This window comes from Dendrobium catenatum, unplaced genomic scaffold, assembly GCF_001605985.2.
Source record: "Dendrobium catenatum unplaced genomic scaffold, ASM160598v2 fragScaff_scaffold_1694, whole genome shotgun sequence".
NCBI lineage: Eukaryota > Viridiplantae > Streptophyta > Magnoliopsida > Asparagales > Orchidaceae > Dendrobium > Dendrobium catenatum.
In genome coordinates this window covers 42,940-70,095 of record NW_021320156.1, presented here as the reverse complement: position 1 = coordinate 70,095, position 27,156 = coordinate 42,940, and the positions used below count along the sequence as shown (strand labels likewise).

General features: G+C 33.7%; 1 protein-coding gene across 1 annotated transcript; it reads left to right on the top strand.

The window, feature by feature from the left end:
* Positions 1-731: 731 nt before the first annotated feature.
* On the top strand, positions 732-16,490 carry LOC110092037 (beta-galactosidase 7). The gene is made up of 19 exons (XM_020816383.2): positions 732-887; positions 5,163-5,258; positions 5,359-5,471; positions 6,107-6,173; positions 9,455-9,547; positions 9,628-9,771; positions 9,922-10,016; positions 10,478-10,586; positions 11,332-11,416; positions 11,516-11,634; positions 11,738-11,902; positions 12,129-12,310; positions 12,537-12,628; positions 12,858-12,970; positions 13,329-13,436; positions 14,130-14,237; positions 14,317-14,462; positions 14,538-14,847; positions 15,399-16,490. Exons 1-19 carry the CDS (start codon positions 732-734, stop codon positions 15,507-15,509), a joined length of 2,412 nt encoding a protein of 803 aa, XP_020672042.1. The 3' UTR covers positions 15,510-16,490.
* Positions 16,491-27,156: the final 10,666 nt, after the last annotated feature.

The following is a 27,156-nucleotide window of genomic DNA, read 5'->3' as shown; positions in this document are numbered from 1 at the left end:
AGGAAAAAAATTATTAATGTAAGAAATTAGAAGGGTATGATGCCCGTCGACTGTTCAGGTCAATCCATCACCCATATAAGGCTTCAACTCATGCATAGCGTATTACTATGGATTGTTTTTAAATTAACTAGAAATAATTTAGAAATCAAATCTCTAACTTAACTCTAAATCAAGTTTATCAAAATTCAAATAAAAGTCAGAACTTTGACTAACTTCAAAATTATTATCACATTCAATATTTTTATCCTATCAGAACAACTCCTGCGGCACAACGTACCATCACCTGCCCACTATCTCCTCGTTTCCAAGTATAACTAACTAGACCTTTCCGCCATTCCGCACGACTCCCAAAGCACAATTGACGGCTGATCCAAAGCCCCGCACCAAACTCCCAAGCGGCCCCTCTCACATGAGCCTCCCACATGGCGCATCCTCATATGACGATAAAGAGCCTCCCGAGTTAGTTTTTTCCACCGCACCCTGCTCGTCTCTCTCTCTCTCTCTATCCAGATTATTTTGGCTTCATATTTCTGCTTATCTCTCTATCAGATGCTATAAATCCTTGAGGGATTAGTCATTTCTTTTATGTTTGGATTAGACTTCAAGAAGAAGCCAAAAAAACCATTACGACAAGTAATTAAGCCAGCGAAGCTTCATATATTATTCGGATCGATTGCGTTCTGGAATTGGGAGGAGTAAGGTAGAGGAAGAGAGAGAGGGTAAGAACAGAGATGAAGCTGGCAGTAATCGTTGTGACGACATTGTTGGTGATGGCAATAATGGCAGAAGGTGGAGACGTATCATATGATGGCAGGGCACTTTTGATTGATGGAACAAGGAGAATTCTTTTTTCTGGATCAATTCATTATCCTCGAAGCACTCCTGATGTAAGTCTATTCATCTTTCTCTCGTTTTTTTTTAGTGATTTTATGATAGTAATTCAAATCATAGATATAAGATCTTGAGTAACGGTTGACATGACAACTTAAACTTTCAAAGAATAAATTAAGATGTTCTTCATCCCACTTTCTTGCTCTTTCTCTCTATATTTCTGTCGTAAATTGTGATTCGACTTGATTAGTAATGAAGGATTTGTTTTGACTTTTTCTCTTTCTGTGGATGATTTTTTTGCTTGTGCAGTTTTTGGATCTCTTTTGAGTTTTTTTCTACTCGGGCTTATATCTTCTGCTGTTTTGTATATTTATTTGAGCACTCAACTTTTCTTTTTGGCTCTTATGAGCTTGCTCTTTCAACTTTTGTGCGGCTTTTAGTGTTACTTCCTACACTTGTAACCTTCTTTTGATTAATTCACGGGCTTGGCATAAATATTTCCCAAAAAAAAGACGAAGAGTTACTATTTGATACATTATGCTTCTATACTTATCCGAATAAAATAAAAAAAAATAATGTTGCTTCTCAAATAAATTTATATAAAATTGTTTAATTTAAGTGAATTACTAAAATTGGGAATAGGGCTGCAAATAAATCGAGCGTTCGACGAGCTACTTATGACTCGGCTCAATCAGACCTCGTTTATGTTCATTTAATAAGGTAAATGAACAAGCTTAAATAACTTTATAATTACTTGATAGATAAATAAACAAAACTGAACAACCTAGCGTTCGACTCGTTTATGTTCACGAATAAGATCGTTTATAACCCATGAATTGCCCATTATGAAGCTAGATTAAAAGCTCGTTTATGCCTTATGTAATTAGAAATAAATATTATATATTATTTAACTAATTAAGTCTAACATTATGTAGTGTTATAGATAAAAAAATTGCGGATAAGAAATATGGGTCGAATTGATAATTTGAATAACGTTTAAAGCATCCACCTCAATCTCAACATAAATGAACCCTCTCTTAATACAAATATTCAGCCCTTTTAACGTTTAAAGCATCCATCTCTCCTTATTTTTAAACTCGCACCAATAAACTACTCCCGTTTTTATTCTCCCACCCGCCTGCCTGCTTGCCTCTCTCTCTCTCTCTCTCCTCCATGGCCACAAGAAAACCAAGTAAAAAAAATTGTGGTTTAGTCCACACCGTGAAATCTTAGAAGGTTTTGCACTATATAATAACCTATATTGGCAAAGTGGTTGACACGGGGTGGGTTGCTATAATTAGGTTGGCTCGTTTTGGAAAATTAATTAAGATTTGCGGGCGGTTTTGCTTGGCTCGTTGAGTTCGTTTAATGAGTCGCTCGATTAGAAAGCTCGATGAGATTAAAATTAAACGAGCTCGAACTTGTTCACGAACTTGGTACGAACTCGATCAACTATTGATGAAGCTTGATAAGCTTCGAACTGAAATTGAACACGCTTTTGACAAACGAGCTCAAAGTCGAACAAGCCGAAGCTCAGCTCTATTCGGTTCGTTTGCAGCCCTAATTGGGAAGATGATTGCGTATATTTTTTGTTTGGAAAATATTGATTTTTTTATTAAATAAAAAAGATTTTGATGTAACTTTTCATTTGAATTTATTTGGAGAGCAAAGTTTTATTTAAAAAAAAAAGTGTTTGAATTCAATAATATTGGAGCTTTTTTTAAAATTGGCAATTCATTTCTAAGTGGATAACTTTGGATTTAGGCTTCGTTTGGGCAGCTTATTTTCAAGAAAAATTTATACTAAAAAACTGCGGTAGACAGTAGCGAGGAAACTATACCAATTGAAATATTTTGGGATATTTAATCATGCTTTATAACCAGCCTATTAATATTGAGGAAATCATAACAAACTAAAAAATAATTCTTAAGATTTTTTATTTTTTGAAAAGTATAGCATTACTGTATCTTGTCACTTTAATTCATAAAGCTGATTTTATTTTACAAATATAAAAGTATATTTAAAAAATCATATTTTTCATAAGGAATATTTTTATTTAAAATAAAAATTTATTAATTTTTTAGTCTTTAGTTTATGTGGTTTAATTAAATTGAGTAATGTTGGATTGAATTTTTTCTTTGGATGACAACCAACTTTCTAAGCATGCTAATTCCATGAACGGGAGACCTAAAACATGTGTGAGAATGGATAGAAAGAGATTTGCTTGAGATAATTTATAGTAAAAGTACTCAAAAACTCGATCAATCTAAAATCAACCAATAGGACAATAAAATTGTAAAACACTTATCTTTATCTTTTTATTTATGAGGTTTTGAGGATTACAAGAAAGTTTACGCCCATAAAAAAGAAAAAAAAGTACAATATTACATAAATTTTCATGGAAACGTGTCGCCTCCAACTATTAAATACCTATGACTTCATATGAAAGTATACAGTAAAATCATATTCATATTTGTTTTTCAACTTCTAATTAAGAAAACATAAATTTATTCATTGATTTATTTCGAGTGTCAATCATTAATCTTAAAAAAATACTAACTATTTCACTTATTTATATCTAGAATAAAAATCATTATTCTTTATAAAGTTGTAAGAGGATTTGTGATGATTTAATTAATAATGATTACTTGAATTAAAAAATACTATTTCTAAATTATGTCACTCTATTATGACCCTTACGCCTAATATTAATTACATGACTTAACAAATATACTATTTCTAAATTATTTCTTTCCTTCTCTTCTCAGTTAATGAACTCTTCAAGGGATTGAATTGTTGTTGTAATTGTATTGTATTTGTGAGGAGCATATTTTTTTATTAATTTGTTAGAAATGTGATGATAATAATCTTATTGATGGCTCCATCTAATCTCTCTGTAGCGATGCTAAAGCAATTAATGTAGAAAAATTATAACGTTTTGCTGCCCTTTGAGTACTCAGCTCAATCCTTCACTCTTACAAGGATTCAACTTATGATCCACGAAATCCCTTTTCATGAATTTCTACGCCAAGTTAGGTTCTTCACACAGCTGTTCATGCATAAGGTATTGCTATGGATTATTGTTAAATTAATCCAAATTAATTTAAATTTAATCTCTAACTTAAAAAAATAAAAAAAAAATTATAAAAAACAAAAAATAAAAATAAAAACTCTAAGTCAAGTTTATCAAAATTCAAATAAAAGTCAGAAGCTTTCACAAACCTCTGAATTATTTCACATTTAATACTTTTATCGCATCCCTGCAACTCCCGCGGAACAACCACTACTGGAAATTCAGCTGTTACCGGCGGCCTTGACCGGCGGTTAATGGGCCGCCGGTAACAACGGCGGTTTCGAGGAGCTGTTGGCGACCTATGGTAAACCTTGGATTGCCTATAAGAGAAAGCAAGTGAATTCAGGAAGCAAAGAAGATAAACTAAGGCTCTATAAAATGGCTTTCTAGTTACAAATTTTCTAATTGATGAAATTTTTGTACTAGAAAATTGTTTTAGAAAGCAGCAAAAAAATTGTCCTGAATGATATCCAAGTAGTCAATTGGTTATGGTGGATAAAGCGGATTAAGGCTCTCTAGGTAGGCATTTTTCTATAATTAGACTTGGATGTGTGGGGGTTGACGACACTTACCCTGGGAAGGGCGAGTTCCTGTGATGTCTGTATTTTATTATTATTATCTTGATACTTAATATGTACTCCAAAGTACAATCAAAGTCATATTCTTTAATTGTGTTCTAATTGATAATAATTTGATTATGCTTATATATATAATTGATAGGATGTCCAGAAGATAAGATATGTATTAATGGATTCAAGAGTTCAGTAACGGGGAAGAAAAGGAAATAAAGACAAGCGTTTCATTATTTAATTTTCAATTGATTAATTGATGTGGAGTTTGGCTTCTACTTAAAAAAGTAATAATTCAACGTGCCATAGATTGTAACTTATTTTAGAAACGTCTGAAAGAGATAAGCTAGCAGGCGTAAGGATCATAACAAAGTGATATCATTTTTAAAATAGCACAATAGAAGTTTTTCTTTTTCAAGTAATTGAACATTTGACCCAATGTTTAGATAAAATTATCCTTTGAAAATTTTGTTTTGAGATGGCCTTATTAAAATTCGATTGCTTTGAGATGGTGAACATATAAATAATTAATCAATTTAATTTATATTGAATTAATTTTAAAATAAAAACTCATTCAAATAAAAAAAAATATGATTATCATTATTAATGTTTTTACTTATTTTTTATGAATTTAAAAAATATCTGTGTGAGAGAAATTTGATATTAAAAAATATATCTTTGCACTACAGATGTGGCCATCTCTAATTGCCAATGCCAAGTCAGGAGGTCTTGATGTGGTACAAACTTATGTCTTTTGGAACATGCACGAGCCTATTCAGGGACAGGTGAAATCCTCCAATTTATTTTTTTCTCTTTATTATTTTAATTAAAAATTTTTTTGGTTCTTAACGTTGCAAATAAATGTTTTTTTTTTTCTTTTTTCAGTATAATTTTGAAGGAAGATATGATTTGGTGAGATTCATCAAGGAAATAAGAGACCAAGGTTTGTTTGTTAGCCTGAGAATTGGTCCCTTCATTGAGGCAGAGTGGAATTATGGGTAAGTTTCTCTACCATTTCAGTCTTCATACTTAATTAGAAAGACAATATTATTTTACATACAATTAAGACATTTGTCAATGCTTCTTTTCTCTCTTTTGACAGAAGTAATTACACACTCCTTATCTTGCATGATTTGTTAGTTGGGATCTTTAACTATCAACTAAGAAGTCTTGGGTTCGAGTATTTTTTTATTTGATGTTCGTATGAGTTTGTCTTACTTGATCTCAATATCCCAAAATATAAAAACAAAAGCATATATTCTTTCGAGCGATGATGTTTGTTTATAAATGTTTATGATCAATAAAATAAGAATAAAAATAAATAAGAAAGTCAATTTAAGAGTGATTGAATAAATATAAATGTTTTTTTCAAGAAGTTTATTGGAATTTTGTATTGGTAAATCAATCTAGATGTATGAAGAAATTAATAATGAACACATTTTTACTATAATATTTTGATGATTAATAAATTTATAATTTTTAACTTGTGCTAACTAATGAAGAGTTTGATAGTGAAAAATAATAATAATAATAAAAAGAATTTCTTCATCGCAAAATTAGTTTTAAATGTAATTCTTGTACAGTTAGTTTTCATATTTTCATAATGGCATTTAATTATTCTTCTATGATATAGGGGTTTTCCATTTTGGTTACATGACATACCCGGTATAGTTTATCGAAGTGATAATGAACCTTTCAAGGTATGTACTTCAGTATTGTGTTGGTAAGAATATCCTTTACAATTATAGTTTTTTGAAAGTTACAACTTATATTTTTTTATTACTTACAAATAAATATGAAAATTTTTAAAAAAGAAAACCAGTGCATTTAAGCAAATAATTAAAAGATGAATATTAATATATTAATATTGAGTGATGCAATACCACAATGAAGGCCAAGAATAAGATCACATAATAAGGTACAACATTAAGATTTAGGCAATTTATCATATGGAACTCCCTATGCAAGCTCATGAATGGCCCATAATCTCTTTAAATTTATTGAAAAATAATTAATAAGTTTAAGTTAAATAATAATTTGATGAGTAGGTTAGGCATACTTATTAAGGAAGCAAAATCTTCCAGAAATGGCTAGATTTTAAGACCACTATGTTTTTTTTTTATTTGATCAATTAAATTTTTCATATTTTTGAAAGCTTTAAATATTATTTTATTTCTCTCTTTTTTTTTTTTAATAATAGGATAATCTTCAGTTCATGCAATAATTTTTTTTAGTTCCTAAGAGGTTTAAAAATTATTTAGGCTTGAAAAAGGTCAATAAAAAAATATTACTTTATACTTTTGGATTAATTGAGTAAAATTATTTTTTGCTTGTGCAAATTTTAAGTGGAAATCTTAATGGCTTCATGAACCTCCACTAAAGGTTTTTGACAAATCCCTCAAGGCTTTAGTGAGTCCTTGGTTATCTTCTCCCACATTTATTACTCTTCTTTACCAACAATTCTCATCTCCCGTGGATAACCTAATACGAGGTTCTTTTCACCATAATCTTTTCAAAAGTATCCCAAGCATTCCCTCACATCACTCATAACTTGTCAATGTCTTAACTCCCAAATAACACTGATATACAATAGCTAAAGGTCCAATATAGAGAGATTATTTTCTAGTATGAGCAATCAAATTAAAAATCGCAACAGCTAAACGATTAATTTTAAAATTATCAAAATAACAATTTTTTTAACATCCCAATCATTTGATTTAGAGTTCCTCAATGTTTTCCTCTATGAAAAACTTACCCTTTCCACCACCACCAACATAATCCTTCTACCACCACCCTAAAGGAGCACCAATCAAGTTACTAATTTCAACATAAAGATCCAGAAATCCTACAACATTGAGGATATATTAAAACAAATATTATTTTCCTATAATAAATGATTAAAACATGTGATAATTTACATGTTATAACACTCCACAAATTCTAGGTGACAAAAAAGTTACAATGAATTTAAAAATAATAGTAATCAGGGTTGACATAGATAATGTTTTATTGCCAAGGAGTGCAACCCATTCATTAAAGTTAGAGTTATTTAATTCATATCTAAATAGTTAATGTTAGCATCAGGGAAGAAATTTATGAGATACTTGAATGGAAAGTAATTATACACAGCATTGAAGTAGAATAGTAGTAATGAATGTTGTTAAAGAGAACTTGGATAGAGAGAGCAGTATTTATGAAGAATGGTTTAAAAAGGGGTCAAAAGAGTTAAGGCAAAACTTATTAACAACTTTATAGATAGATAAAGTTGAAAATTATTTATTGGGATAGAAAATTGAGCTAAAGTAAATTTTGGTGAGGAGACTGAAGCTGTAAAGGATTTGAGATCACCTATGCAAACAAGTGTTTAGATGGTGTAGTTGAAGTAAATTTGGTGGAGGAAAGTAGTGGTAGAATAAGGAAATACATATATTAGTGACAACATAGTACAATATATAAGTATTGTTAACAATTACAAGTCATACATCATCCCACCCCTTATCCCAACCACATATGAGGAAAAAGACAGTGAGCACAAACTTTGCTACACCAAGTCACAATCAAGCTCTTGAGTGTGTTAGCAGAATAATTAGTTATCATAATGTGTTGAGATCCATAAGCTTAACACCCAAGCTAACTTGAAGGCCCATAAAGGTGAGAAAAGGTTTATGCCCTTAGGAATGAAAGCTAATTAACAATAGTGTGAATAGGGATAATCACAGGTGATCATACTAGACCATTTGAGTGATGATCACATATTGAATGTTTTATAAAAATGCACAATATGCAAAGTCTGATAAGGAATTTAGAAGGTGTGAGAAATAAGAGAATATGAGTTATAAGATATTTATGCAAATATGATAAAATAAGAAAATAAAAAAAAATGTTTATGCAAATATGAGACACCAAAAAATAAGTCACTAAAGGCTGATGAGATGATAAATCTCTCAATCATTGAAGGCCTTTAAGTGTTGTGACTATGCAAGGGAAATTCTCACCCATGAAGCACTACTAAATAATAAATACTTGTGTGAATGCTATCTTTTGAACGTAGACATTGTTGAAGAAAATAATGAAACCAAAGGATTTAACTAATATCCAAACACAAATAGTTGCTTATAGATGTAAGGTGAAGCTAAAAAAGTTAAAAAAATAAAAGCTATAATAGATGATGTTCTTTAAATGGAAGTTGTAAGTATCAATGGCAAGTAATCGATTTATTGTTGGCTCATGATTATTATTTTCTTAGCTATCTAGATAATAGATTAATAAGGGGCTAGAAAAGCAATAAGAAAGAAATAATGATGCTAGTTCTTTGCTGGTGAAGTTTAAGAACTCAAGGACAGGATCATAGAATAATAGGTAGGTGTGGAAGGATCTAAAGAAGAAAAATAGAAGAGAGAAAACTAGTGGGATAGAGGACAAGATAGATCAAAGAGAAAAACTACATCTTTACTCAATTTTGGTGCTAGTACAAGAAAAATATGTGCCTATATATTTGCTAGATAGGAAAATAATTTAAAAAACATAATAAAAAAGAATATTTTCAATGATAAGAAAATATTATAAGAATTAATATTGTAGATTCTTATCATAAATAGCTCGTATATGTGATAACATGAATATAATAAAAATATTTACTAGTAATTAAAACATATTTTGTGCTCTACTTTTGTTGTATTTGTTCAATGTTAGTTAAGTTGTATCATTTTATTAGAAGATTTAGTTGAATACCATTGAAGAATTCCATAGTTATAAAATTCTCACCTAATTATTTATAGGAATTAATCTATGTATTTGCATGTAATACAAACAAAATATTAAAAAATTAATAAATTGTTGAGAATTAAAGTTGATAATGTTTTTGCTAACATTATAAATAGAAGCACCTAATCATTATTTCAATAAATAAGCAAGATTTTAATTTTACATAATTTTTTTTTCTTTCATTTTATTTTGTTAAAACGTTGTGCATATCTTATAGATGTACATGCAAAGGTTTGTCTCAAAGATAGTTCAGATGATGAAGGATGAGAATTTATATGCTTCTCAAGGAGGACCAATCATACTCTCTCAGGTCATGCCAAAATTTATTGTTATTATTTTGGCTTAATGTTTCCATCAATGACTTAGTTATTCATTTGATATTTTATATAGATTGAGAATGAATATCAAACAATTGAGCATGCCTTCCATGAGAAAGGCCCAGCTTATGTGAAGTGGGCTGCAAATATGGCTGTGAACCTTCAAACTGGTGTCCCATGGATGATGTGTAAACAAGAAGATGCCCCTGATCCAGTGGTTAGTTCTATTAATTATAAACAGAATGTATAATACCTTATATTAAAGCACATTTTGACTCGCTTTGATTCATTTACACATTGGATATACATTGGATGTAAGTATGAATAATATTTTAAGTTCATATTTAACATTGTATTACCTCTACAGATTAATACTTGCAATGGTATGAGATGTGGTGAAACCTTTACAGGTCCTAATTCACCAAATAAGCCATCATTATGGACGGAAAACTGGACATCTTTGTAAGTAATTGTTATAAATACCACTCCATTGCATCTATCAAGTAAAAAGAATATCTAAAACTTTCTTCTAAGATTCCAAACATTCATGAGTTGAAATTTAAGTGATTCTTTAGCTAATATCTTAATTGCTACCGAGTGTAAGAATAGTGATGATTTCAATTTAAATGTTATCAAACTTCATATTCTTCAAATTAGTGCAAATTCATTTGGGGAATTGAATCCCTTACAGTCTTGATGATAATTGCAAAATTACTTGGGTCGTTCTTTATTTCATCATCCAATTGAGTTTGGATGGCTTGGATGGAATCCAACTTTTTATTTTTATGTCGCTCTATTATTTCTTTATTGTTTCTAATCATCTAAACTAAGTTTCATATTTCATATATAGAATCATGTTGAACTTTTAAAATATATTTTAACTTGGAACTAATGCATAGCTCTTTTTTTTTTTTTTTTTGAAGCTACCAAGTGTATGGAGAAGAGCCATACATAAGGTCGGTAGAAGATATTGCCTTTGCGGTTGCACTATTTGTAGCTAAAAAGAAGGGGAGCTTTGTGAACTACTATATGGTATGGTCATCGCATTATCTAATATCTCTTTTACGTCTTTTTATAGATCAAGAAGATGCTATTTTATGTCAAAGTATGATATTTTTTTATGAATACTTTGGATTCCAAAACATAGATCGACTCATTATGTTAAAATAATAAGAATAAAATAACTGCACTTAGTATGTCATTCAATAAAACTGAAGCTCTTTATATTTGTCAATTCTTTGTTTCACTTGCAGATGGTTAATATTAATACTAACGTTTCTAAGCTCAAGAATATTAAAAACCAATAAAAATGTAATACTAACTAAAGTAAAATAATGAAATGCAAACTTTGCTTTTTCCATATGACATATATGTTGTCAACATTTAATACTTCTCATGTTTGTTGACACAATTGCCGTCCAATAATCTAAAATACATAGTTTATTTCATTTTTTGTGGTCATATATTAAATGATGACTAGCTACAACTCACGATCTCTACAAAAGGAAGATGAAAATTTTCCTTATAGCTGTCACTAGAACAATTTCTTGCATTAATATCTCAAAATTTACTGATATCAAGCATATTACTCTAATTTTTTAATAATACTTGAAATATATTATAATTTCATTTGGTATAATACTTGATGTCAAATGGAAGAATAGATGATAATCATTAGAATCCTAACATGTATTAGAATTATATGCACATGACCACTATATGAAATCCTTATAAAATTTGAATAATGATGTGGAAAACACAATACTTTCAAGTGCAGTATCATGGAGGAACTAATTTTGGAAAGTCTTCCTCTTCATATATTATCACAGCTTATTATGATCAAGCTCCTTTAGATGAATATGGTTAGTGTTGCAAATGAAATTATATCATTATATTACTTTCATTTCATTCAATAATTACATGTTCTGTCTTATTTAATAGTTTTTTTTTTCTTTTTCTAGGTTTAATATGGCAACCAAAATGGGCCCATCTCAAGGAATTACATGCTGCAATTAAGCTAAACTCTGAAGCATTACTTGATGGGAAATATATCAGCTTCTCAATTGGCCAAGCACAAGAGGTAAGATCTAAATTTAGCTTTATCAGTTTTTACAACTTCCTTTCTAGCTGCATTTATATATAGTTAGTCTATTACTGGGAATAACAAAAAGCTTCCATCATAGGCACATGTTTTTCAAACAGATACAGGAAAGTGTCTTGCCTTCCTCATAAATCAGGACTTAGTTCATGAAGCCACTGTTCAATTTCAGAATAGTACATATGAATTGCCTCAGAAGTCAATAAGCATCTTATCTAACTGCAACAATGTTGCCTTCAATACGGCCAAGGTGTGTCTAAAGAACCTTTGCACCTTAAAAATTTATTCAATGCTTGGTCTCAAGTTTCCTCTATGTTACAGTTTTTTTGTTTTTAAAATCATATAATAAATTAAAGTTTCATGTAAAAATTTTTATTCATTTTCATCAGGATTTTCAAGCTAATTGATTGTAGTCATTGTTAAGTATTTAACTTCTAGTCTTCGAGTAATTTTCATATATGGTTTCATCTTTGCAGGTCAGTGCTCAATATGGCACAAGATCAACAAAAACTGTAGAAATTTTCAATCAAGCAAGCAGATGGAAAGTAGAAATGGAAAAAATTCCAACTTCTAATTCTTCTACTTGGGTAGAAAATGAACTTATAGAACAAATGGCAGCAACTAAAGATTCGACGGATTATCTTTGGTATCTAACCAGGTAACAAGAAAACTTTCAACCGCTGGATATGTTTAAAATGTTTTAAGATTACTTTTAACTAGTGATCTTAAAGAAACCAATATTATGCTCATTAATTACTTTCTCACATTCATTCAGAGAGCTTGTAATTGAAATTATGCTATTGCGTAGAAAGGCTCTAACACATAAGAGTTAACGTCGAAGTTCGATAATTCATTTCTGATCTTAACAGTCATGTTGTCTGCAGATACAACAACACATCAGGCAATCAGAATAACATGATTCATGTCGATTCATTAGCTCATGTGATACATGCTTTCGTAAATAATGAATATGTTGGTAAGTTAAAATCTAATACAATTTTTTTCAGAAAAGTTCATGTGCTTTTCCATTGTAAGTATCTAAAGTTGGTTGAATCATATTTTCAAAGTGAGGTTTTAGATGAAAATCAGTTCTTATAATGCAACTAACTTCAAAAATTGTTACTTCAGACATTATGAAAATGATATGACAGGATGACAATGGACTTAATGATGCTGAAAGATGTTTTCATTTTATGTCATGTTAGGAACTGTACACGGAAGTCATGGCTCAAGGGATGCTTTCCTTCTCAGCAAAGCCATTTCACTGAACAATGGACAGAATGATATCTCATTGTTGAGTGTCATGGTTGGATTACCAGTAAGAGCTTCTTTTGGATCATCATTATTGTATAAACATCCATAATATCAAAAAAATATTTTAAAAACTTGCATTAAATTAAGTTTTTAGAATGATCAATAGAAAACAGTAAGAACATTCAGACATTAGCACTGGGTGACTATATATGCTGATAACTGTACTGTTTAAATTGCTTCATCTTTTGGCCATGCGGTTCAATTAATGCTATAATTGTGCTAAGAATATCTATCGTTTGAAATTACCTTTTAAAAAATAGAAGAATAGAATAACCAATAGGTATGTTTTACTTGTTCTCTTTGCTTGTACCCTCTTATTCTGTCTGAGTGCTTCTAAGATACCATTTTTTTTTTCTATGAAGGATTCTGGAGCATATCTAGAGCGCCGGGTTGCTGGTTTACAAAGAGTGAGGATTTCGAACTCAAAAGACCAGTTCGAAGATCTCAGTAACAATCAGTGGACATATAAGGTAGCAAACTCGAGCTTTTAGCATCTCATTGCATCATAGAAATAAATGTTGCATTTAATATGTATGTTCATTATAATGGTATTTTTTTTTCTCGTAACTCGTCTTGGTCTGTTGCATAAGAGCTTTGGTTACTAACCAAAAGGTCTTGAGTTTGATACTTGCTTAATTGACCTAAATGTTCGAAAGAAAAAAAAAGTAAATATTTTTCTAATGCAAATGGGTAGTTCAGAATTGCCTTGTTATCAGATGCGTTTTTACCGGTTGAAATCGAAATTTCAACTCTGCTACTGCTCTTCTCACTAATCATACGTAAGAATGCTTCCCAGACAAGGCTTAATACTTTCTTAATTGAATTTTAGATCGTCTACTAAACCATTATTGCTACTTTCGGTGGCATAAAACTATAAAACTGTTTGAAAATTGATGACTTTTTTAGACTTCTTAATTTGAAGTGATGTAGCTAGAAATTATTAAATTAACACTGAATTTAAGCTCTATAAACTTTGTTAAAACCCCTTAAATCTGATTGCTTCTTTTTTACATATAAAATTAGGAGAAATGGAATCATCATTTTCTAAAACATATTTTGTATTCAAGATCAACCCAATGCGCCCGCAGGCGTGTTAATTTTATCAAAAAATTTGGATGTTAAGCAACTAGGTGGACTTCATCTCATGAAAAAAGTAAATACAGGTTGGTTTGTCTGGAGAGAAGTCAAATGTTTTCACAGAACAAGGAACAAAAGCTACAGATTGGAAGACAGTTGAGAGTTTTCCTAGTCAGCCATTAGTTTGGTACATGGTAATTAACTTTTTCAACATACAACTTGTCAACAATCTCTCTTCTGAAACATAAAAAAATGGCTGTGAATCATAAACAGACAATATTTGATGCTCCCTTGAGTGATGAACCATTGGCACTCAACTTAATTGGTATGGGAAAAGGTGAAGTATGGATCAATGGTCAAAGCATTGGCCGCTACTGGATCTCTTTTAAAACTCCTAAAGGAGTTCCATCTCAATCTTTGTAAGCAAAGTTTGTATTGATCACTTTCAGTTTCATTGTCACACTTGTAAATTTATTTACTGAATTACTGAATAGGTATCACGTTCCCCGTTCCTTTTTAAAAGCATATGGGAACCTTCTTGTTCTGTTTGAGGAAATGGGAGGGAACCCTTCAACAATAACATTGGAAGCTATTTCAGTTACTGGTATATGTGGAAGGGTGTCTGAATCTTATCCAAAATCTATTGTTTCACTGAACAAATACCCATCTGTTAAGCTTCACTGTCCCAAAGGTAAGGCCATATCATCCATAGATTTTGCAAGCTATGGAAGCCCTGTAGGTAATTGTGATTCCTACTTGGTGGGAAGCTGCCATTCAGCAACATCCAGAACGATTGCAGAAAAGGTGAGTTCATGACAACTTTTACTTTGCTTAACTTCGCATTGTAAAATTTTTATTTCTACTAGCACAACATTAAATGTTTGAGAATAGGATTTTTTTTTAATGGTGTGCGATAAACCATAAAATATGTTGCTTGAATTTGTGATCTTAAAATTCTCCCGGTACCAATGAGTCATGAATCCTTTCACATAATTTAAGTGCTTCCCAATCTAAATTTACCTGTGCTTATGGGAACCACCTCTTCTTTCAGCTCAGGCTGAGCTCGACCAGCTCTTGGGAGGCTCATCCTATCTCAAGCTATGGCTTCATTTGGGACACTTAATTATTATTTCTTAAAGCAAGTTTTTAGTTCAAATTTTTTTTGAACGAAATACTTTTATACTAGAAAATTGTTTTAGAAAGCAATAAGAAAGTTATTCCTAACAAAGCTTAAATTTGATTTATTAAGCATTTCCTTGAATAACAAGATTGAGTTATTACACTCAGTTGACTTTTTTGGCTTTTCAATTTGTTTCATTCTCGGGCTTTAACCCTACAATTTGATCTTAAAACAGGCCTGCTTAGGTAGAAGTGGATGCTCAATTCCTGTATCACCAAGGAAATTTGGTCATGATCCTTGCCCAGGCACCTCCAAGTCCCTGCTCGTTGCTGCAAAATGCCAATGATCACAAGAGAAACTTACATCTATCTTATTTGGTGCCAATACCTCACAGGGACAGAATTGTTAACAAGACAGCAAAAGAATTCATCAAGCATTGGTTGGTGCACATATCAAAAAATTAAAGATATTTTCATTTGATGTATCTATTTTTTTTTCTTATTAGATAGATTTTTTTAGTCTTTATATGGCTAGAATGAATACAATATGAAACAATTAGAAGGTAGATATTCATCAGTTTGCTTAGAAAGAAGCAGAAGCATCTCACTGTCTTTGAATCGCTTGTTCATTCGGTTATAATATTTAATGTATTTGCACATCTCATAATGAAACAACTTGAATTACAATAACAAAAAGGGGGCATGGTTAGAAATATTCACATATCAGATGTTAAAAATGTATTCGATGATGCATGAGGAAGGCAGCAATAACAGTAAAGAGATAGGTATGTAAAAGAAGCAAAGCCCATTACTTTTAACAAAGCTATGGCTAACAGCACCTAACGCATCCAGCCGCTCACTTATAACAAACCAAATGATTCTCTAGCCTACACATGTAAAGCTCTATACTAATACATCTCTTTATATACACAAGGCAATATACAAACGTTATAACAGTGAGTTTTACATCAATGCTGATGTATCTTACCCACGATAAGTTGCCGAAGGTGAACCTTTCCCTCAGAGGATCGCTAGAATAGACCTGCAAGAGGGTTAGGAAAAACACAATCCCAATGGAAGAGCAGTCGCAGAATATAGTATTTTCATATATGCCTTTTGCGTTTGTGGGTATATATGTCCTATAGCACTACTAACTAACTTGCCATTTAAAATAGAGAAATTAAAAAGCTAAAAGTAAACGTGCATAACAAAAAGGGTAAAGAAACTAAAGTAGTGGAGTAGCAACAGTCTGCTGTTCACGTGGCTTAGGATTATCCCATCATGTTTCCCCTTCTTTAGAAGAGCTGGTCTCCGAGGAGGATAATTGAGTGTTGGCATCGTCGGGGGGATGATAATGATGGATATCACTCATGTTGATGGTGGGTGAAGTCTAAATATGAGCCAACAAATTGATAATGTAGGCATTATCATTAATTCTCCACAGAATGGGAAAAGGCCCAATCTTCCAAGGACTGAGCTTAGTATAGGTGCCGAAAGAAAAATGCTCTCTACGGGCTAGGAGAATCTCAAAATCTCTGGGGTTAAAGACCTTACGCCTACAATCTAAATCTATTACTTCCTTATATTTAAAGTTGGATTGATCCAATTTAGTATGGACTTATTCTAAGATATTTTGGAATTGTTGTGCTAATTGAATAGTGGCGGTGCTTCGGCACTTCGGTATAACAACAACGTCAATTAAATGATTGGGCATCTTAATCTTGACTATGTTGAAGGGACTGTGACCCATTGATCTATTGGGAATAGAGTTGAAGGTGAACTCTGCTTGGCTCTACATCTCTTCCCACTTCATAAGATGTTCTTGGACTAGGCACTGCAGCATGTTATAGAGGGTACGGTTAACAACTTTCATCTCACAATCGGTTTGAGGATGGTATGCTGATCTCAGTTTAAAATCTGTGTGGCATAGCTCGCGCCAGAAATGGATAACAAACTTAACATCACGATCGGATGTAATACTTCATGGAAGAACATGTAAACGTATTATTTCCTTAAAAAATAGATTTGCCACATTAATTGCATCAAATGTCTTCTTACACGAAATAAAGTGCACCATCTTGGAGAATCTGTCGACGACCACCATGATGGAATCGACCCCATTTTTTGTTCGACGGAGACCGAGAACAAAGTCAATACTAAGGTCCTCTCAAATGAAATCTGGCGTAGGAAGTGGAAAGTATAGGCCGTTGTTCTAAGTCGTCACCTTGTAAGTTTGGCATACCGAGCATTTCTCTATGAACCTGGATACATCACGAGCTTACCGAGGCCAAAAGAAATGAACTTGGAGCTGAGCAAGAGTCTTCTCATAGCCCAAATGAGTGGTAAGGCTACCAGAATGTGTTTCTTTTATAAGATACTGAGGCCACGATGAATTTGGTATACACAGACAATTGGCTTTGAATAAGAACCCATGTCGTATGTTGTAGTAACCACTTGGTTGACCATTCACCCATTGTTCCCAAAACAGGGTGAAATATGCATCCGTCTCATAGAAACCTTTCATCTCTTGTAACCCAATAATTTTTGTTTGGAAACACACTAGCATTGTGAATCGCCTGCTAAGGGCATCAGCCACTCGATTTAATTTTCCCTCTTTGTGCTGTAGCACAAATGTGAACTTTTACCAAAAAAAAAATGATCCAACGGGCGTGCATTCGATTGTTGGATTTCTTGTTGTTGAGGTATTGAAGGGCCTTGTTGTCGTTACATAAGACAAAATCTTGATGAAGGGGATAGTGTTCCCATTACTTCAAAGCTCGGATAACAACATACAACTCTTACTCGTACGTTGACAATTTTTAGACGAGTATTGCTTAGCTTTTCACTGAATAACTCCACTGGGCAGGTTTCTTGTGATAGAATGGCTCTGATGCTTATGTTGGAGGCATTTGTATCTTGATGGAATGACTTTTCAATGTTGGGTAAAGCTAGCACAAGACCTAAACACAATGTTAAGAGAGTTGCTAATTGCATGTTTTACATTCTTGCAACTTTTATTATTTTGATGATTCCAAATATTATTGTTTTAGGTTTTGTATTCTCCTAACAATTTTTGGAAGAATTATTTTTGCTCTTGTGTGGACTAACATTTCAGGATAATCGAACTCCAGACTAATAAAGACTTCAAATCAAAATTCAACATGAGATAATTTGTAAATTGAAGCTTGTATTTTTTATTGTATTGAGTTTGAGAGGGAGTGGTTGTAAACACACACTTGTGGGGAGATCTTTAAAATTCATACTGATCGTACGGGATAAACCATGTTCGTACGGGACGATCAAGTTATTTATCCCCTCAAAAGAGCAATTTAACGAACAGGAAATAAGAAAATTTTTCCAAGTCCTGATCGTCGAGACGAATTTTTTTATTCGTCCCAGGATGAAATGCTCTCTGGAAAATTTTCGCTCAGACGAAATCCTGTTTGTGCAAGGACGAATTACTCTCTGGAAAATTTTTGTCCAGACGAACTTCAATTCATTCCAGGACGAAATGCTCTCTGGAAAATTTTTGTTCTGACAAAATCCTATATTCAGCTCAGGACGAAATGCTCTATGTAAAAATTTTGTCCAGATGAATTTCAATTTCTCCCAGGATGAAATGCTCTCTGGAAAAGTTTCGTTCAGACAAGTTCGTATTCGGCCCAAGAAAATATGCTCTCTGTAAAAATTTTGTCTAGACGAACTCTTATTTGTCCCAGGATGAAAATGTTTTATTATTTATAATTTTGATAACTTCCTGCAGTTTATCAAACCGACCTATGATATAATTGTTCGTACCAGACAAACTTAGTTCATACAAGACGATAATCGGGTACAAAGTCAGTTCATACCAATATACATTAGGTTTGTATGGAACTGATTTAAGTAAGTTCATCCAGGACGATCCACGATTGTACAGGATGATCCACTTTGTAAAGACTTGAAAATCAGTAATTTTTTGATCGTTTTTTATGTCTTTCCTATATAAAGTCCAATTAGATTTGCCTCATAATATTTTTGCCTACTGATCTTCGTGCCTACTGAAAGGAGAGTGTGTGAGAGAGTGTTTGAAGGAGGATTCTTACTACTGGAGCGTGAAGGTTTCACTTGGTAGTCAAAGGTAAGAGTCTCTACTTGTGGTTTTTGATTACTTCACTCTTTCCTCTCTTCCTTCTAGATTTCTTGTGAGAAGATCTGTCAAGGGGATCTGAATCTTTGCCGACACTTGAAAAGTATGAAAGGATGAAAGGTTCTCTGCCTGTACTTGGAGAGTGTGAATAGCTGACGGGTTCTCTGCCTACACTTGGAGAGTATGAACAACCAACGGGTTCTCTGCCTACACTGGAAGAGTGTGAAAGGACGACGGGTTCTCTACCTACACTGGGAGATTGTGAAAGGATGATGGGTTCTCTGCCTACACCGGGAAAGTGTGAAAGGATGACGGGTTCTCTTCCTACACTAGGAGAGTGTAAAAAAACGATGGTTCTCTACCGCACCAGGTAGTGGTGGAAGATAGTTTTGTAAAGGATTCTTTGCCTTGCTGTGGGTGCAAAAGGAGAGTCACTAGTGGTATTAATGTAATACTCGGAGGGTGCCTCCGGGGAGTGGATGTAGGTCGTGTTTGACCGAACCACTATAAATCTCGTGTCTTTTATTTTTCAACTACTTTTATTTTATCGTTATTAACTTGTGGTTGAAAAATCTATTTCTACAAAATTCATTAAATTTTATTTTCGATTTAAAATATTATAAAGAGGGACTAAGTTTTTAATTACCAATTCACCCCCCTCTTGGTTAGCCACTGGAACATAAGTTTAGGTTTAACAACCTAATTCATATTGAACAAGTTTCAACACATAATGCCTCATTCAATTTGTCAAAACTGGTTTGCTGCTCCATAGTCCATTTGAAACTACTTGATTTCAAATAATCCATAAGCGGTGCCACTAGGATACTGAATCCCTTGATGAATCATCAATAAAAATTTTCCAGCCCGTGAAAACTTTGTATATGAAATAGTGATCGGGGAGTAGGCCACTCTCGAATAGCTAGAACCTTCCTTGGGTCCACTTCTACACCATTCACATAGAGTATAAAGCTCAAAAAATAAACTTTAGATGTTACAAATTCACACTTTGCCAGACTTAAGTAGAGTTTATGATGCCGAAGAACTTGCAGGATATCACTAAGTGAAGGTGGTTTGAAATGTTAGTACTAAATATAATAATATTATTAAAGTAAGTGACACATATTTTTCCTAGAAAGGGTTGTATCACCTCATGCATCAACTTCATAAATGTGGATGGTGCATTACAAAGATCGAAGGGAATTACCTTCCATTCGTATAACCCCTCACGCATCTTGAATGTGGTTTTCCACTCATCTCCTAGACGTATGCATATCTAGTGGTAGCCACTGCGTAGATCCAACTTTGTAAACACCACAGCTCCAGCCAAGCGATCCAGCAAGTCAGATAGCCGGGGAATGGGAAAGATGTATTTCATTGTAATTTTATTGATCACCCTACTGTCAATGCACATTCGCCATTGAACATCCTTCTTAGGAACCAATAGTACGAGTACAACACTTGGGCTTAAACTATGTTGAATTAGTTGTTTGTCATGTAGTTCCGCCAAGATGTTTTGTATGATAGAGCACTCCTTTGGATTTATTGGTAGTGTAGAAGGTTCAATAATGTGGCCCCAGGAACTAATTCAATCTGATGTTGAACAAAGGGAAGCAGTTCTGACGGTAGCTCATTTGGGAGGATGTCACTTAAACATTCCAGCAACTTTTTTTTCACTTGGGTAGCAAGTAGTGGGCACCTCCTTGTGGATGTCGGATGCCACCAAAGCTAATAGTGTCTTTATATCTTGCCGAGATTGTGCCAATAGCTTACCAGAAGTGAGGAATACATCATTTGTATTCTTGTCTGTTCCAAGCGCTATGAAGGCCAGCGTGCATAGCCTGAGTTTTTTTCCCTTCCAATCTAATGTATAGACATTCTGTCAACAATTGTTGACAACACTCATATCGTATTGCCAAGGTCTGCCCAAAATGAGATGGAAAATATCCATATCAATGACGTCGCATAGAACTTCACAAACATAAAGTTTGTTGATAGAAAAGGTGACACAACACATGTCGGACACAGCCGCTTCCATACCCTTTTTAATCCAACTAATTTTGTAATGTTACATATTGCTGGTTATTTTCAACTCCAAAGCTTGGACGACAGACTGAGAGATGACGTTCTCGGTACAACCACTATCAATCAGCACGTCACAAACCTTACCTTGGATGATGCATCTTGTTTTAAAAAGTGTTTTGCATTGAGATGCATTAAGATTTCTAGGCGCCAACAACAATTTTTGTAGAACACAGATTAGGGGTTCACCATCATCACCATGAACATGTTCAATGCTTGCTTCGGATTCTTGCTCGGTGAAAACCTTCTCGCCTTCAGTGTTATGGGCATCCCCTTCTAATAGCTGAATTTGTTTCTCATTTGGACACTCGTTGGACTTGTGCCCGAGCTGAAATCATTAGAAACACTTCAAAGTGTTTGGTTAGCTATAAGGATTTTCTTTGATAGGAAGAAGTGCCTTGTTCGATCCCTTAGGTTTGGTAGTGACATTTGAACTCGAATTAGGGATTGAAGCATTGTATGTTAGGGTGATAGGCGCGGGCCTTAGGGTTGTCAAATTACCCCAATTATGGTCTGTATATTGCTCTATATAAGACCTGCGAATAGAGTTGCTGCAAGAGTAGTGGGTCAGCTGAGTTTTAACTTTCAAAGAAAAGTTGGTTGCCTACGTGGGTGTCCAAACAGAGTTGAGTTCAAGTTTATTTTGTAACATTTTTCAAGCCATCGATAAACCTAGCGACGAGCTAATTTTTTTATTCCTGAAGATTATTTCAAGCACTCAATCGGTAGAATTCCTCAGTGTATTCGATCACTGAGCACGAACCTTGAGAGTAGTGCAGTTACTATGCTTCACATGAATTTCTCTTGCTATTCCTAACAATTTCTCACTTTTGTTCATAATGAAATTCAAGCCTAGGCTTCATTTGGGATGACTTTTTTATGGCTTCTTAAAGCAGCTTTTTAGTATAAAATTGGTCAATTTTGATGTCAACATGTCAAGCTATCAATATTCTGCTCTTCGACTGGATTGCCCTTATGAACCATCTCATGGTATGGGTTTGTTACCTCCTGTTTGATACATTTCAGATATGTTGAGATTTACTTATGTTGCATTTCATTGATTATAGAGAAGCTTTAGATGCGATATAATGTCTTACATCTACACTTGGAGATGTACATACATAGCATACACTGTAGATATGATGTATGTGCAGATATCCTCACATACACTATGATGTGTATTGCATTTATATATACATATGATGTATACTATACGCATGTGTATTGATGGAGTTTGTTTCATGGAGAAGGAGAGCACAGACCCCTTCTAGCATACCAAGGAAGGCATAAAAGAAACAAACAAGATCTGTGGCCAAACAGGGAATTCCCTATTTCTTTATATATCAAGGAAACAAAATAACAAAACAAAAAAGTCTCCCATGCCTCAAACAATGGTGAAATTGTTTTGTGTGAAGACCGGACGCAGAACATTGTTCGAAGACCAGCTAGAATGCGCCACATCAGAGGTACCGAGCAAACGGGGGTGTGGCACATTCTGATTCGTTTCAGAACGGTGTTCGACGTCCACTCAGACTATTTAATCCTAACAATGCCCTTTTATGGAGAAATGTATAGTGGAAAATTACAAGAGGGTCAACCTTTATTAATTTAGGTTTTGTTTGGGATAATTTTTTTTTGCTTTTAACTTTCTAGTCTAATTTTTTTTTGTAAGCTTTAAGAAAATAATTGCCAAAAGTTATCCCATATGAAACCTTAGTATAACTATGGTCTAATTTCAAGTCAATTTAGGGTCAACTCAATTGATTAGACTATGGCTCATAATGAAATTGTGGCTCGATTCATTAATTTTTAGCTAGCTTGAATCAAAATTAAATCTAGCTTGATCTAGCTTGTTTGAGTTTCGAGCTGGCTTGATTGAAACTACTCAATCCATGACAACCTTATGAATCAAGCTTGTGCGTACAGCATTTGCTCATAGTCGGTGGGTAAGAAGTGCCCTCGAAGCAGTTGTTTTATGTGGAACCAACTGTGAATCGACCCCTTGCCTTCTCTATAATGGGATTGCATTAGCTGTAACCACCACGTGCTGGCACCACCTTTCAAATGGCACGCGACATATTTAAACGACTTTCTATGCTAATATCCATGTACTTGAAGAACACTTCAACCGATTGCTCCTAGTCAAGATAATCTTTGATATGCAGCCGACCTTTAAAAAATGGAATATCCAATTTGACCCAAAATTTGGCTTGTCCATCGTGCCTTGGTTTGCGAAACCTGGGGTGATTATAATGCTGGATATGACCTTCATCTTCTGAATCGATGAAATTTCCATGTGGTTGATAGTTAATCTCCTCATCCGACCCTAAGAAATCCATAATAGCTGGACAATGTGGTCGGTGATGACCCATTATCCTAGAGGGAGTTTTCTCATAGCTGGTACTGGTGCCGGTTGGTGTTGACCCAGCGCAAAAATATTATCGATGGAGGTTTTGATATCCTGGATATCATTGCATAGTTCTGTCAAGAGGCGAATGAAGTCCACCCTTAGTTCATATAGTTGTCAAGTGACGCTAGCTTGCGCTTCCCACACATCATCCATGCTTCGATCGTCGTCGAAATTCCTTCAAGAACTCTCTGCAGCCATCTCCCGGATGCTGGCTCTGATACCAACCTGATGTATCTTACCCGCGATAAGTTTTCGGAGATGAACCTTTCCTACGGATGATCACCAGAATAGACTTACGAGAAGGTTAGGAAAAACACAATCCCAATGGAGCAGTAGTTGATGAAGATAGTATTTTCATATATGCCTCTATTTTGGTGTTTGTGGGTATATATGTCCTGTAGCACTACTAACTAACATGCCATTTAAAACAAATAAATTAAAAAGCTGAAAGGAAACGTGCACAGCGGAAAGGGTAAAGCAACTAAAGTAGTGGAGTAGCAATGGTTTGCTGTTCACGTGGCTCTGAAATTACAGGTTAGCAGCAATAGCATGGATTTGTTTGAATTGAAAGGAACGTATATGAAAATCAACATAAATTAAGAAATTATACGATTTTGTTTGGGACGTCTTTCTTGCTGCTTCTTAAAGTAGTTTTTTAGTATAAATATTAAAAATTTCAAACTAAAAAACTGCTTTAAGAAGTGGTAAGAAAGCCGTCCTAAACAAAGCCTAAGTATATGTTTGGGACAATTTTTTGGTTGCTTCGCTCTACCAAACAACAACCATAAATTCATTTGGCTACTACTTACTTGTTGTTTTCTCATTGCTTTCCAAAATTTATGTTGTGGAAAACAGCTTTCACAACCATAGAAGCAAAGTTGCTTTCTTCCTCGCAACTTCAAAGCCTATTTTATAAAAATACTGCAGCAATTCCAAACATATGCTAAAAAAACTTGCATGAATGCTTTAAGGGGGCTTCAAGTGGAGTAATTAAAAAATTTTCCATTAATTTTTAGCCAAAGAAAGGGTTTCTCAAGACTTCCTATAATGGTAGCAATTAGAAAATGGTTGAACCAACAAATGAGAAAAAATATTGATGGGACGCGAAGGAATGGAAAATTTTGTACAAGAAGATTTAATTAAATTTTTACCAAAAAAATTAAAATCAATAAAAACTTAGAACAATAGACAAGACAATATATGAAACAATATACCTTTAGCAGTAAAAAGAAAAAAAAAATCAATGCTCGAAAAAAAATCTAAAACATAGTGAGAAAACAACTTTCTTCATTCAAATAACTAAATTGATGAAGATTTTGAATTAGATTCTATATAAATTGTGGAATTCGATTCCTGAAAGGTTAAAAAGTGGTGCTTCTATATTATGTGGCTTCAGATGATAGCAGGATTCTAGATGCAACTGAGAAAACTACACAACATTTTGGAAGTTCCCTAAAAATTGAAGTTATAATATTGATTTGTCACTAAAAATCACCCCAAAAATCATCCTGAACATGCACGGATATCGAGGCATATTCATGTTGAAAATTTCTGAGATAAAATTCACGGTAAATTGAACCCCAATTTAAAAAAAAAACATATTGTTAAATTAAAATTAACGATGAGATGAATCCAATGAAACCAAAATCAATCCAATTTTCACCCGAATATGACCCCTTTGATCACTATCACCAACTATGATCCCTTAGATCTCTATTGATGGACTATGACCCCCTTGACCACCATTGCTTGACTACAGTCCCTTTGACCATTATCTCTCATTTATGTTCATTTGACAACCATCGCTCAACTACAGATCCTCCGACCTTGATTGCCCAATTACGATCCTTAAACCATCATCTACTAACTAAGATTCTTTTGACCTCGGTCACCTGCCAAGTATGTAACTTGGACGAATGTCTCTTGATTATGATCCTTAGACCACTATTTACATACTATGATCCTTTGAATCTTAGTTTTTTGCCAATTACGATATTTAGAACACCATCACCTGATTATGATCCTCAGATCACTCTTGCCTAACTGCAATTCTTTTAACCATGATTGCATATGACCATGGACCTCGGGCAATCGTCGCTAGAGTACGACCCTCCAACCACCATCACCTGTCTACGATCCCTTCGACCTTAATCGCCCTACTATAGCTCCTTTGACCACCATCGTCTAACATTGGTCTAACATATATCTCTTGATTATGATCTTTGATGTTCATCTCTCAATTACTACTCCACTGACCTCCATCGCTCTAGTACAGTGCCTTCGACCTTAGTCACTTGACTACAGTCCCTCTAACAATTACTGAGTACAATATCGCTGATATTAGTCACCCTCCTACAACCACTCTAACCACCACCACCTTCCTACGATTTCTCTAACTCAATCATTCAATTATGATCCCACTGTCTTTAGTTGCGTGACCATTATCATATGACTACAGTCCTTCTTATCCTTGTCGCCCGGCAATTAAGGTCTCTTCGACCTCTATTACTAGATAATGGTCTCTCCAACCTTTGCTTCCCAACTACGGCCCCTCCAACCTCTATTTCCCCTGACTATGATCCTTCTCACATATGTCGCCTGTTGACTACGATCCCTCCGACTATAGTTGCCTGATCGACTAAAGTCCCTTCGACCAAATTTGCCTGACTATGATCCGTCCAACCATTGTTTCCCGACTATGATCTCTTTGACCTCCATCACCCAACTACGTGCTCTTCGGCCTCCATTGCAGGATAATGGTCTCTTTAACCTTAATTTCCATACTATAGTCCCTCCAATAACTATCACCAAACTATAGTCTCTCTAACATGCGTCGCTTGACTACGATTCCCTGACCACCTTCGCTTGACTACAATCCCTTTACCCTTAGTAGCATGATTACGATCCACTGACCACTGTCCACAGATAACGATCCCACCGAATGAACAAACTAACAAATGATTTCTTTAGAACAACTCTCATGAAATTGGATTCTTCCAATTCTAACCTTATAATATATTTTATCTAAAGTATGTCTTCTATATTGTGGCCTTCTTCTGAAGAATGACATTCTTTGTAATCAATAATAAATACTAGTGAAATCATTTTAACTAGGCACAATCCAATCATATTTACCTTTTCAAGGTTTTCCATGGAAAAATTATAGTGTAACTTATAACTTTTGCATACATCTCTTATCTATACGTGTGACAGACCATCATACAAATCTAGGATGTTAAAATCTTTATCTCTCAACATAATTTTTTAAGAATGTATAGGTTGTTAAACCTAAACGGATGTCCCAAAGCTAACCAAGAGGGGGGGTGAATTGGTAATTTAAAAAGTACTTCTCTTAGATTTTAAAAATTATAAACCA

What these genes read in the sequence shown, in the direction of transcription:
- LOC110092037 (XM_020816383.2), top strand. Translation starts at nt 732, where the DNA reads ATGAAGCTGGCAGTAATCGTTGTGACGACATTGTTGGTGATGGCAATA. An exon ending in GAGGCAGAGTGGAATTATGG is followed by an intron (nt 5,472 to 6,106) that starts GTAAGTTTCTCT and finishes TCTATGATATAG; the next exon opens with GGGTTTTCCATTTTGGTTAC. An exon ending in CCAGAACGATTGCAGAAAAG is followed by an intron (nt 14,848 to 15,398) that starts GTGAGTTCATGA and finishes ATCTTAAAACAG; the next exon opens with GCCTGCTTAGGTAGAAGTGG.